Source organism: Panthera tigris, chromosome D3, assembly GCF_018350195.1.
Source record: "Panthera tigris isolate Pti1 chromosome D3, P.tigris_Pti1_mat1.1, whole genome shotgun sequence".
NCBI classification, from domain to species: domain Eukaryota; kingdom Metazoa; phylum Chordata; class Mammalia; order Carnivora; family Felidae; genus Panthera; species Panthera tigris.
In genome coordinates, this window is record NC_056671.1 from 3072269 (window position 1) to 3084609 (window position 12341).

Sequence of the window (12341 nt, forward strand, 5' to 3'; positions counted from 1 at the left end):
TTAACAAATAATTTTTGGTAGCTTGTCTGGGTTATGTTTCAACTCGTAAAATCACCTTCCTAACGTGGCCCTTGTGTGGTTCAGGGTCTCGGTCAGCAACCCACCCAGAGCTGGCTCCGCTGACTTTCGAAACTCCGCCATCATCGACTGCTACAAAATCCTTGCTACAAAAGACACGCGGCCCCTCGCGGAGGCTCCCGGACCCGCACAGCCTGACGGCGGGGGTGCGTCCCCCGCTCCACGCCGGCCCCTCCCGGATCCCACCCAACGCCGGAGCCAGACCCACTCCGAGCCCCGCGAGGGGCGGGGTGCTGAGCCGCGGGCCGGAGGGGCCTACGCCTGTTCCTTGAACTTCTCCAGGTAGTTTCTGAGCTCCTCGGGGGCGCCCGCGGCCACGTCCTGGCATACCCACTTGATGTCCTCGCCCCCGCCACCGAGGACGGAGTTCACGCTGGGGCAGCCGTTGTCTGGCGGGATGGTGGTGAAGGTGGTGAACTTCACCTTCTTCCTCTTGGAGGTGGGCGAGTGCAGGGGCTCGGGCTTCGGGTCCCTGGCCTGCCTGCCCCCCGAGTCCGGCCCGTGCCCCCGGCCCTGCGTGTGCTGCCGGGCTCCGCCGTTGAGCAACAGACAGCTGCTCTCCTCGCTGCCGCCCGGCCCGCGGTCCAGGACGGTCGTGCGCTCGTCCTGCGGCGGGGACCCCTCGCCCGCCTGCTCCAGGAGCTCGGCCTCGTTGCCCAGCCACACCCAGTCGTGCGAGTGGGTGACGGAGGCCTGGCCTTCCGGGGGCACCTCCTTGTGCCGGTACTTGAGGGCGAACGTGGCGCAGTTGATGAGGAAGACGAGGATGGCCAGGCAGAAGACGCCCAGCAGGGCATACATGCCGATCTCCAGGTCGCTCAGGCCCCTCGCGGTCTGCAGCAGGTCGCTGGCCCCCAGCCCGCCCCCCGCGCGGGGCAGGTCCACCCGGGCCGGGAAGTTGGTGAAGTCCAGGGGGATGTTCTGCAGCTGGCCCTCTCCGGACGGCCTGCCCGCGTCCGGCCGGCTGCTCTTCACCACCCTGTTGTCCAGCAGCGGCCGGGCCGTCGTGCCGCCTCTGCGGGGGGCGCCTGCCTCGCGCTCCACGGAGGAGCCGCCGGGCGGGGGCCCCTCGGGCTCCTGAACCTTCTGCCGGCGGTCACTGGCGTGGTTCTTGATCTCGCCCTCGTCGCCGCCCCCGCCGGGACCGGAGTCGGCGTCGTTCCGGCCAAACTTGACCCTGACGCTGCCCACGCCCACGGCCAGGACGCTCTTGCGTTTGGACTTCTGGCAGGCCTCTGCGATGGTCATGTCCACTCGGACCAGCGGCCCCTGGCCTTCCCCCTCGGCCATCACAACCGGCCACCTGGGAGAGCGGGCCTGGGGGACGGACACGACGGCCTCGTCCAGGGAGGTGGCGGTCAGGCTGAAGTCCCTGGTGTCGTAGATGTCGAGGGGCGTCACCGAGCCGTCGCTGAGCTGAAGCCACGTGCTGACCACGGCTTCCTGCAAGGAGAGAGGCTGTTAGGAGGCCGCAGCGTGAGGCCTGGGGATGCTTCTCCTCTTAGGAACCTGCCCGCCGGCCTAGAACAGAACCCGAAGGAATCAGGAGCTGGACTCAAATCCAGACCCGGTGGCCGATGAATCTGGGGAGAAAACATTCAGGTTTTACGTCAGGATCGGAAAATCGCTGTAAGTTAAATGAGAACACACGTGCAGGGACAGCTCCAGCCTAACCCTTGCTGGGGAGGGCCACCAGGAAGCCTCGCGGAGACGGCCCCACGGCTTTCCTTGCAGACTCCACGCGGAGTCTGCAGGTTCCCTACGGCTCGCTCTGATGCTCCCACCTCCTCTGAGGAGGGTCCGGCCTTGAGATGTCTGGGTGGCCCATGGTAATCTCCCTGCCTCGGGATCCCTACTCACACCTGCAAAGTCTGTCTGGCTGCACAAGGTGACGCCTTCCCAGGAGCTGGGAGCTGGGCCGGGGGGCCGTCCTTGGCACACCGATGTTCCAGCCACCACAATGGCAGTGGCGGCTGTGCGTCCTGGGAACCCGCCACTGTTGTGCCCTCTGAGGACGGACTCACTTTCCCCTCACAGTGATACCCGAGGTATCGCTCTTACTATCACTCTATTACTCTTACTGTCACCTCTTCTCCTGCTGCAGGTGAGGAGGCGGGATCACGGACAGCATGGCGGGCTCAGGCAAGTGGCAAAATGGGGGGTTTGAGCCCAGAGGTCCGTCCGGAGTCCCACCACCACGGCCACTCACCACGATAATTTTCATGTGTCTGGAATTCTTCCGTGTTTTCTAAGACCAGGCATTTAGGGACATGGGTTAGAAGCCCATGCCAGACACGGGGGAGCCTCGGAGAGGGCGCCCGGAGCCAGAGGGAGAACAGAAACACACAAGGCTGTGAGTGGTGGCACGCAGGGACAGGTCGTGTGCACAGGTGGGGATGTGCTTGCCTGTGTAGGGGAGCTGGGGGTGGGGCGGGGAGGCCAGGAGGAGAGGGGCAGGCCCCGGCCACCACCGAGGCCGGACTGAACTTCCTGGGACCGTCTGCCCCAAGCGCTGGAGGAGAATCGAGGAGCAGAGTCGGGGAGGGAAGAGTTAACGCCACCCCAGGGGTCTGTTACGGGTGAAGGATGCTGTGTCCTCTGTGGTCCTGGCTTCTGGGCATGACAACCGAGGGCCGAGAATTTGACATGAGTTGTGAGTTAAACACGTGGACGCACTATTTCTCCTGGCCCCCAATTTTTTTCCCCCAAACAATCCGCTTTCCCCAGCTGAGAGTGTGAACCCCTCCACCCCAGGGTCTGAGATGGACGTCTGCTTGGCCTGGACACTTTCTAGCCCTCTTTTCCGCCTGGGACTGGAACACCAGCTTCCCTTTGGAGAACCGAGTCCTCCCTGCTCAGGGCGCGAGCACACGCGGGGCAGGCGGGGCAGGGGCGGGATGAGGGTGGGGCTGGCCCCGCCCCTGCTAGGCATGTGACCCAGCCCTGGCCAATCGGAGCATCCCACCACCCAGTTCACAGTGATTGGCTCGGGAAGGGGCTCAGGATAGAAAGCAGCCAATAGGAGGGGATCCCTGGGCTTCGGCGGGAACCAGAGATGGGAGGCTTGCAGCCCCCGGGGATGCTGAGTTGGGGTGCAAGTGTGCGGCGGTAGTGGCCGTCTTGTAGCCACTTTGGGGGGCTCCGCTGGAACAGGAGGCCCACGCAGGGGGAAGAAGAGTTAAGAAATGGAGAGAGAGACTCTCTGAAGAGCATGGTCCAACCACAAAGTAGACTGGCTGAGGATCAACCACTTAAAAGCCGGGTGGGAATATACAAAACAGCATGAAAATTCCCAGGCACCAGAAAGGAAGAGGGAACGCGTACCAGAGGGGTCCATACAGATAGCTGTTACCGAGGTGGGCTGGAGGGGGGACGGGTGTCAGAGCTGCTCAGAAGGCCTGCCAGCCAGTGGCAGGGATGCTCATGCCCACCTAGGGACTGTCCTCTGGGGATGGGACCCCTTGCGTAAAAGCAGGGCTATCGAGACCCGGCGGGGGGCGATGAGAAAGTCCTACCCACCCGGGCCAGAAACAGCCACGATGCCTGCTTGTGCTCTGAGCACTGCCTGGAAAATGTGCCCCCTGGAAATCAAAAGCCCACCGCGTCCCCACACCTGGGTGTGGGGTCTGAAGGTGCACGACCTATATGGTGCCCGGCCGCCGACAGCAAGAGGCACTTGGGGCTGGGCCCTTGCAAATGCAGGCCTACAAGGATTTCCTGTCGGGAGCAAAGGGAAGAAGCCACAGCCTGAGGCGCTTCTGATTTAAAAAAAAAAAAAAATTACAGTCCCTAGGAGGGAGGGCTCTACCATGAGAGGGAATCATAAAAAACGCAGGTCGATCAGCAGGGCAAGGGTTTTGGATAATAGAACAACCGAAACAAAGTAAACCAGCAGCAACGACAAAATGGCCCATGAAATAAAACGGTTCAAGGGACAAGGAACGCAGTAGACACCACGTTGAGAGGAAGGCTGAGGGGGAAAAAAAAACAAAAACAAAAAACAGGGAGGCTTGGAGAGGACTTCGTGAAAGAATGCTCCAGCTGAAATTACCCAACGGCTAGTTTGCAAAGCAGATTAGACACGTATGGGGGAAGAGAGTCCATGTCCAGGGCGTCAGAGCCAAGGAATTTACCCAAAACACAATCACAGGGATCAAAAGAGACGGAACACACCAAAAAAGGCAAGAGGAAGGAAAGGAAGGACAGTACGAGAGCCACCGACAGGTTTCGGTGAGAAGTTCCAGACAGAACGAATGTGGAGAAGGCAGATGGGGACATCAGGATCCACGGAACGAGTGGCTGGAACATTCTCTAGCATTCAGGACAGCTGGATCTAGCTTGGCCTGAAGACAAATCCCCAGGCATGAACTGATAAATACCGATGTCTGCTTGGAGCCAGCCTGGTCTGGGCTCTGTCTCCACTAACTGGAAGCCCAGGCCAACACCCGCTGCTTGAGAGGAGTGAGTGAGACCGTGCCCGAAATCTCAGGATGGCATGGCGCTCACTGGTGGCACCTGCCCACTCCCCCTCTCGGTGTCTGCCCGCTCAGGGGTCAGTTGTGCAAGACTGTTTTGTCTGAGGGAGTTCTCCGACTTCTGGAAGCCACGTGGCCATGTCTGTAGCCAGAAGTGCCAAGGAATTAACACCCCCCCAAAGCAGCCCTCAACAATGACTGATAGGAGACGTGACATACAGCCCAGCTCCCTGGCCCCTGGTCAACACTGGCTGGTGGTTTCCCCAGAAGACTCGGGCTCCAGTAGTCCACGGAGGCAGCCGCGGGTGGGGAGCGCGCTCTGCTGTCTTCTATCCCTTGTAGCCCTTCCCGACTCCCGTATTGGGGCTCCCTCCAGCACTCAAATTAAACACTTGATGGCGAATCCTCATGGCAGGCTCAGCTTCTGGGGGATCGAAACTAAGGCAGGCAATATGGCTCAGGAGTTTTGCTTCCCACCCTTGTCCCCTCTGTCCGCATCAATGGCAAGTCCCACAATCCGACAGACCCCCCTTCTAATTGGTAAATCGAATGCATTAAGGCCCAGGGGATTTCCCGTTTCACCCTTCTGTCCTGGCTTTCCTCCGAACAGATGAGGCACAAAGTATATACGATTGCCCTCGTATTTATGGGTGTAAAAATCTTTCCCACGTTGTATTTCAGGGCTGAAATATCAAGAACAAGGTGCCGGCCTTCCGCGCGCCGAGGGTTGGGATAAACACACTGTTCACACGGTCTGTGAGTTCATCCTGGTTGACTTTCCATCCTGAACTAATTTTTCTTCGCACACTCTAGACGGGGAAAGAACTTCACCTAAAACCAGCCCCCTGAGTGGCAGACAGTCTGGATGAAGCCTTCAGAACCCCGCGGGCTTGCCGAAACCCATCTGAGTCGGTGCTGCTGTGTGATTGAGGGTTCAGTCAGGTGATTAGCTGGTTCCAGTGAGGTTGGACCCCAGGACGTGCCCAGGAGAGGCCAGTGCATTTCCACAAAGATGAGAAATTCTGAATGACTTAAAACAACACAGGCCCAGGAATGATTTAAAGCTCCATCCTTTCCAGAGTCATGTCTGCAAATCAAATGAACTGCATCCATAAATCCCCCCAGAGTCCGTGCGGGGACCTCCAATTACCATCAGCCGATGAAGACAGATGGGACACACCGGATGGGGGTCGGGGCCCCTGCCCCCAAGCCAGGAAGGTTGCGAGGCCAATCACGCCCTAATTAATTACCCATTCTGAGCAAACAGCTCCATGTTCTCTGCCTTGTCTCCTCACTTTGCTCCGCTCCCCTCAATTTGCTCCTTAGAGAGTAGAAAACGCCACGCCCCCAGGAGAGAAGCCATCAATGGGGGCCTGACGTGGATGTGAACGTATTCCAGGACCTTCCTGCTGACACCCTGGGGCAAAGTCAGCTAGCAGCCGCACACTCTCTGGAATGACCCGCCCTGATCTTTGGAACCCGGGAACATAATGAGATGCCACTCCCGTGATGATCCTGTGCTGTGTGGCGCAGCTGACCTTGAGATAGGGAGACCTGCCTGGATTATCTGGCTGAGCCCGGTGTAGATACGTGCGCCTTTCAAAGCAGAGAGGTTTCTCTAGCAGGCAGCAGAGGGGAGGTTAGAGGTCTAAGGCATAAAAGGACTCCATGCATGTTGCTGGTTTTGAAGACAGTGGGGGTGTGGGAAGTGACAAGGGACACGGGTGGCCTTAGGGAGCCGAGAGGGGTCCCCGGGGAACAGCCACCAAAGACACAGGCACCTGCCACAGAAGTGCAGAGACAGGAACGAGCGTGGAGGCCGATTATTCCCCAGGACACGCCAAGAAGGGCCCCGCCGGCTCACTCTGCTGTCGGCCTGTGGTGCCCTGAGCCTGGAACCCAGCTGAGCCCGCCCCGGCCCCCGACGCACCGAGCTGAGCTAATAAGCGGGCCTTGTTGTAAACCACCAAGTCTGTGGAACCAGACTTGCGCACTGGGCATCACCTGTCTGGGTCATCACAGAGCCCACGACTGGAATGACGTAGCCCTGTGGCTTTTCACAGCCTCCCCATCACTGCATTCTGGACTGTGGTTCAGCGACTCTGCTCCGTTCCTCCCTCCTCCCGCCCCTTTCGCGGAGTCAGGCACGGCAAGCGCCCTGCTCCTCTTGAACTCCGGCTTCTAGAACCATCCCTACCTGCTTGGGAGTCCGAAGCAGCTCCTGAGCTGTGGCCACAGCCGTGATGGCCTTGCTGTCCTCCGTGCTGGGGTGGAGGGTGACGGACAGCCCAGCCACCAGCTGGATGGCCAAGTCCGTCACTGACACTTTGTCATCTAACACGGTGACCGTTTTCTCTGCCAGGATGGAGTCTGACAGCGGGGACAATACCTGTGGGATGGACAGGACAGAAGATTTCCAGATGCTGGGAGCTTCCCCGGCAACACTTCCTTCTTGCCCCGGGCCTGGGTCCAGAGTACGGGGTGAAGGAGCCTCCCACCTTCTTCCCTAGAGATACACCAGCCCACGCCAGGCCTTTGCAAGAATCAGATAAAGCCACCCTTCCCCACGACACTTTAGCTCTGTGGGGAGAGGACAACAAGTGTTAAAATCCATTCTGTTTTTAAAGGGAAAGGACCCCTCCCATTGAGATGAGGGACTCTTGTACCCTGCACAACTTGGTTAACTGTGCATGGCAATCAATCCTGCTGACGAGGCTCATGAAGAGTCGCACACGAGTTGACTTTGTGCAACCTGAATCACATTCTAAATGAACTATGGAAGTAACTGTGGGGGAACTGAATTATAGTCTCCTCTCCGCCCCCCCCCCCCACCAAGTACAGTCAGGAAGGTGGAAGTTGAGGGATTTGGGAAAAGGCCCACCACTCCCTGTCATGTGTTTCCTTGAACAAAAAGGGTAGTAGGACTTCGAAGAGAGGTTTGCTGGATGGGTCCATGGCAGAATGACTAAATGCTTTATGGGAAGGAGGGAGGCACCTTCCCCCGGCCACAAGCATGAGCAGCATGCAGGGGAGGGGAGGAGGCTTCTGAGAGGTGTAGGAGATGTCAGGTGTGGACAGCGGGATGAAGGGTTGGCAGACAGGGGCAGGACGGGGAGGGCTGGCAGGTGTCGGGAACGGAGCACACAGCAGTTGGGAGAGGGGACACGTGAGGTGCTAAGGGGCTGTGACCACCGCCTTCCCAGCTGTGCTCGTGACGAGACTGGGGCCCCCCCGGGCTGGTCCTAGCCCAGCTTCTGGTGTCCCGGGGATGCCATCCTGGGGGCCAGGAATTGGGCACAATGACCCACCCTTCTTGGGAGCCTCCCCCAGAGCCCGGCACGGTGCTCAGGGCGGAAATGCCCAGCTCTGGCTTCCTACCTGGATGGTGGTCATCCCGACCTCCCGCCCGACCAGGACCCTGCTGTCCTGCAGTGTGGCCACGTGAGGCTCCTCCAGATTCATGAAGTCTGCAACCAGGTGGGTGATGTCCACCTGCCAGTCGGGGCTGAGCAGGTGGCTGGGCTGGCCCCACGGGCCGGCGCCCTCGGCCACGAACTGGGTGAGGACCCGCACCGTGGCATGCTGGTACTTCAGGGCACAGCCCCGGCCCCGCCGCTCCTCGTCGTCTTCATCCTCGCTCTCCCGCGTGGGCCTTGGGGGAACGAGAAGCTCTCAGGTCCCAGGAATGGATTCAGACACTCTGGAGTCACAGGCCAGACAGGCAGGTGCCCGCCCCAGCCTCCAGGGGACAACATCCCAGGCGGGGGCCTCAGGAGCCCACGGGAGTGCTGTTCCCATCACAGGCAGCACAGAGGGTCGGACATCCCTCTCCTGAAGGCATTTATTGACAAATGGCTTACGAGCTAATATTTACGAAGTCTACACTGTCCAGTAAATGAGTAGCTGGTAGCTATGTGTGCCCACTTACCCTTTAATTTAAATGAATAATGAGATGAATCAAAAATGTAAATTTCTTAGGCACAGTAGCTATATATACCAAGCGCTCCCTAACCACATGTGCTAGCGGCCGCCATATTGGATAGTGTGGTTCTAGAACATTCCGCCACGGCAGCAGGTTCTATTGGGCAGAGCTGTATTACTCTCTTGAGATGTGACCTTCTAGGCTCCACACGTATGGACTCTTAATCTCATAACACGGGTGTTATTATTCTTATCTTCTGGGGAGGGAGGTTAGGGACCCTGCCCAAGCTCACAGAGCTAGAAAGTGGCGGCTAGGCTCAGGTCGCCCTCCCCAGGGGCACGGGGCACGCTCATTCTCTAGGTCATTCATGACCACTAAACAATCTGAAGGATCGCCCGGATTCACCACCGCCCTCTGCAGTTGGAGAAGATTCTTTCAAGTTCTCCCTGCAGAGAGGGATGTTGCCTCTTACGGGCCCAAGGGGCTCGTGCTGAGTGTATGTTTGCTCAAGCACTCATTGCCCCTTAAAATGAGGACCAGGTGCCTGGAAGATTCTGGAAAACAGCCCTGAGCATTCAGGATGGGTGACCCCAGCTCCTACGTATGACAATCCAGAGTCACATAGAACAAAGAGCCTTTTTTTTTTTTAAAGAGAAAACAGTAACACCATAGTCCAACATAAATGCAATGAAATGTTATGCAATAATTCGATGCACACAGAGCTTATCAAGCTTATGGATATTCACAAAGCACAGAAAAAGGAGTCACTTTCGCTTAGAGAAAATAACCCCCAATTCAGATTCCCCCAGGGTGCTGAGGGGCTAGAAACACCTATCATTTCTGCCGCTTCATTCTGGGGGAGCCTGTTTCAGGAGGGTCTGGGAGAGGTCCAAGCGTAGAGTGCACACGGCCTGGGGGTGGTACGGATCCTGCCGCTTCCCAGCCTCCTTCCCGGCTGGTTATCCTGGGCCTCCGGTGGGCTGGAGAAAATGTAATCACAGCATTTTACCGGCGTCTACCGGGCCCTATCCTGGCTCCGTCGGTGGTGTGGTCAGTAAATAAAACCACTGTTATCACGCCTCTGGTTAATCTCTGCATCCTGGGCTCACCTCTTACTGGCCACAATGGGGACCCGCCAGCCTTTAATCTGGCTCAGCTCTGTGTCAGAGACCTCGATCTGCAGGGGCAGTCGGGGCACCCACACGGTGATGTGCAGGGGGGCACTCAGGTGCTGGTAGGTGAAGTTCACCACCGCGTCCACCTTGCCCTTTATCTCTTTGCCGTTGACAAAGACGTAATCACAGCCGTCAGATACCTGCGGAGACAGAAAGGGGATGGAGACCGCTCTTCTTCCATGTGTCTTTTTTTTTTTTTCCACACAGCATACATGCTTAATTTAGGTTCCTCCCAATGCAGTGCCTGAGATAAGGATTCAGTGCATTCGGTTTACTTGGGAGATGGCCCCCAGTGGGGGCCAGCGAGCAGAGTGAGGGAGACAGAGAGAGAAAGAGTCAATAGGAAGGCGCATTTTTTTTTTTTTTTGCTGTGGATCAGTTTCTCTGGAACCTCATGTAAGCCTACAAAATTGCCCACCTGAAGGATAAGAGGCAGGAACGTTATCTCCCAGCTCCTCTCTCTCACTGCCCGTGTGTTAACTGCCCTGCACGTCCAGGCTGAGACACAGGTGCATGGCATCTGAGAAGGCCCCGGGATAGAAAACAGTAGGAGCCCAAGGTGGAAGGTGGTACCACCCCCACGTGAGCTGGAACCTGCACAGATCCGCAGTTGAGACCGAACTCTGAGTGGGGCCCAGAGGTGATGTCTGCTCATAAAATGAGCCATACCCACATGTCACCCCAACCAGCCCCCCAGAGCTGCAGGGTTTGTACTGCCTTCCTCTCCAGCCTGACTCACTCTCCCCCTGATCACAGCCCCAACAGTCTCCGAGACCCCCGGGCCTTTGCATGTGGGGCTTCCTTGGGCCGCCCTCCCTTCCCTACTGGCCTGGCCAGGCACCTCCCCGACCCCCTGGGATGGTTTATGCATTTGTATTATAATTGCTTATCCTGCGAATGGCAGCATTGCCATTTCAAGGTATGTTCCCTCCCCATGTAGTCCTTCCCTTGCTTTTCCAGTTCCTACCACATCATTGCCTCAGGAGAGAGACAAGATAGAGCACAAAGCAAAATAAACAAATAGAAAATAAAATAAAAGTCTGCAAGCATTAAGGCAGTGTGTTCCAAAGTCTAAACCCTTAGGGAGATGAATCTATATACAGCCCCATGGATGCTCGGGGGTGGGGGGCGGGGAAGAAACAGCAGGGAGATGCCTGTGGTGTTCCCTGAAAGTGGGCTGGAGAAGTGCCATGGACAGGGGAGGGACCGTATCCTAGGTAACTCTGACATTGGATGCCCCTAGGGACTGTAAGCAGGACACGTGAAGACTAGAAGCCCCCTCTCCCAAGACCTGGGCGATAACAGTCACATCTCCTGGAAATTAGTCTGGGACTATGTTCTGTAGCCTTAATGAATTGAAAATTGAGAATAGAAATCAAGTTGGGTTTTTAAGAAATGACATGGCTGTCTTGCATACTCAAGTTTATAAGATATGATTTATACTGGCCCCACGTGTCCAGATCAACCACCAAACCGTGAGATACTTGAAGGAAAGAAGTACATCTTTTTTAAATCTCTGATGTCTTGGTTCTTCACACCAGATGCTCAAGAAGCAGGAACTTGGCAGAGTGGACACTGAAAGGACCAATGTATGTATGTGCATTTGGTTGGTGTATGAATGGATGGATGGGTGAGTGGATGGATAGGTGGGTGGATGAATGGATGGATGAATTATGAATGGATGGATGGATGGATGGATGGATGGATAGGTGGGTGGATAAATGAATGAATGAATGATGAATGGATGGATGGATGGATGGATAGATGGGTGGATAAATGAATGAATGAATGATGAACGGATGGATGGATGGATGGATGGATGGATAGATGGGTGGATAAATGAATGAATGAATTATGAGTGGATGGATGGATAGGTGGGTGGATGAATGGATGGATGAATTATGAATGGATGGATGGATGGATGGATGGATGGATAGATGGGTGGATAAATGAATGAATGAATGATGAATGGATGGATGGATGGATGGATAGATGGGTGGATAAATGAATGAATGAATTATGAGTGGATGGATGGATAGGTGGGTGGATGAATGGATGTGTGTGTGTGTGTATGTATACATATATTCAGGTGGATGGATAGATGGATGGGTTGATGGAAAGCTGGGTGGATGAATGAACTGAACCCTTTCTTCATGGGGATGCCTGCTTCAAGACAACCAAAGAAGGATCTTAGGGTGAGGGGAGATGTGGTCGGAGAATGAGATACAATGGAGCCAAAAGCAGTGGAAACACAAGAAGTTTACTTGAAAGCTTCCAGAAAGGTCTCAAGCAGTGTTTCCTAACTTTTTTGGGGTCACTGACTCCTTTGAGAACACAAGTCAAGCTCACTCTTGCCATGGAAATGCATATACCTACAGTTTTGCATAACATTCCAGAGTTAATGAAGTCACACACGGACTCCTCACATAGCACTTAACATACTAAGCTGTAATTGCCAATTTGCTGATCTGTCTCCTGTCGGGACTGTGCGCTCTAGAAAAAGCAGCGTCTCCGGCGGGGGGGTGGGGGTGGGGGGGAGGTGGTCTGTGGACCCAGTTAAATCACATCGCTGCTGAGCAATGAACTTGCACGATCACCCCTCTTTCCCCAGCCTCTGGGAACTACGGATGGCTACCCTGGGCCCAATTTTCATCCCCAGCTCTCACTTCTGTTTGGAAGGGCAGCTGGTGA

At 56.2% G+C, this 12341-nt stretch overlaps 1 protein-coding gene across 1 annotated transcript in view; it reads right to left on the reverse strand.

The window, feature by feature from the left end:
- Positions 1 to 237: 237 nt before the first annotated feature.
- TMEM132C (transmembrane protein 132C) overlaps positions 238 to 12341 on the reverse strand; it is a gene marked incomplete at its 5' end in the record, with an annotated part of 204335 nt that continues 192231 nt past the window's right edge. The window contains 4 exons of the mRNA XM_042962803.1: positions 238 to 1521; positions 6751 to 6942; positions 7932 to 8205; positions 9585 to 9790. Of these exons, the coding sequence (XP_042818737.1) occupies positions 334 to 1521; positions 6751 to 6942; positions 7932 to 8205; positions 9585 to 9790 (1860 nt within the window). The remainder of the gene's footprint in view (positions 1522 to 6750; positions 6943 to 7931; positions 8206 to 9584; positions 9791 to 12341) is intronic.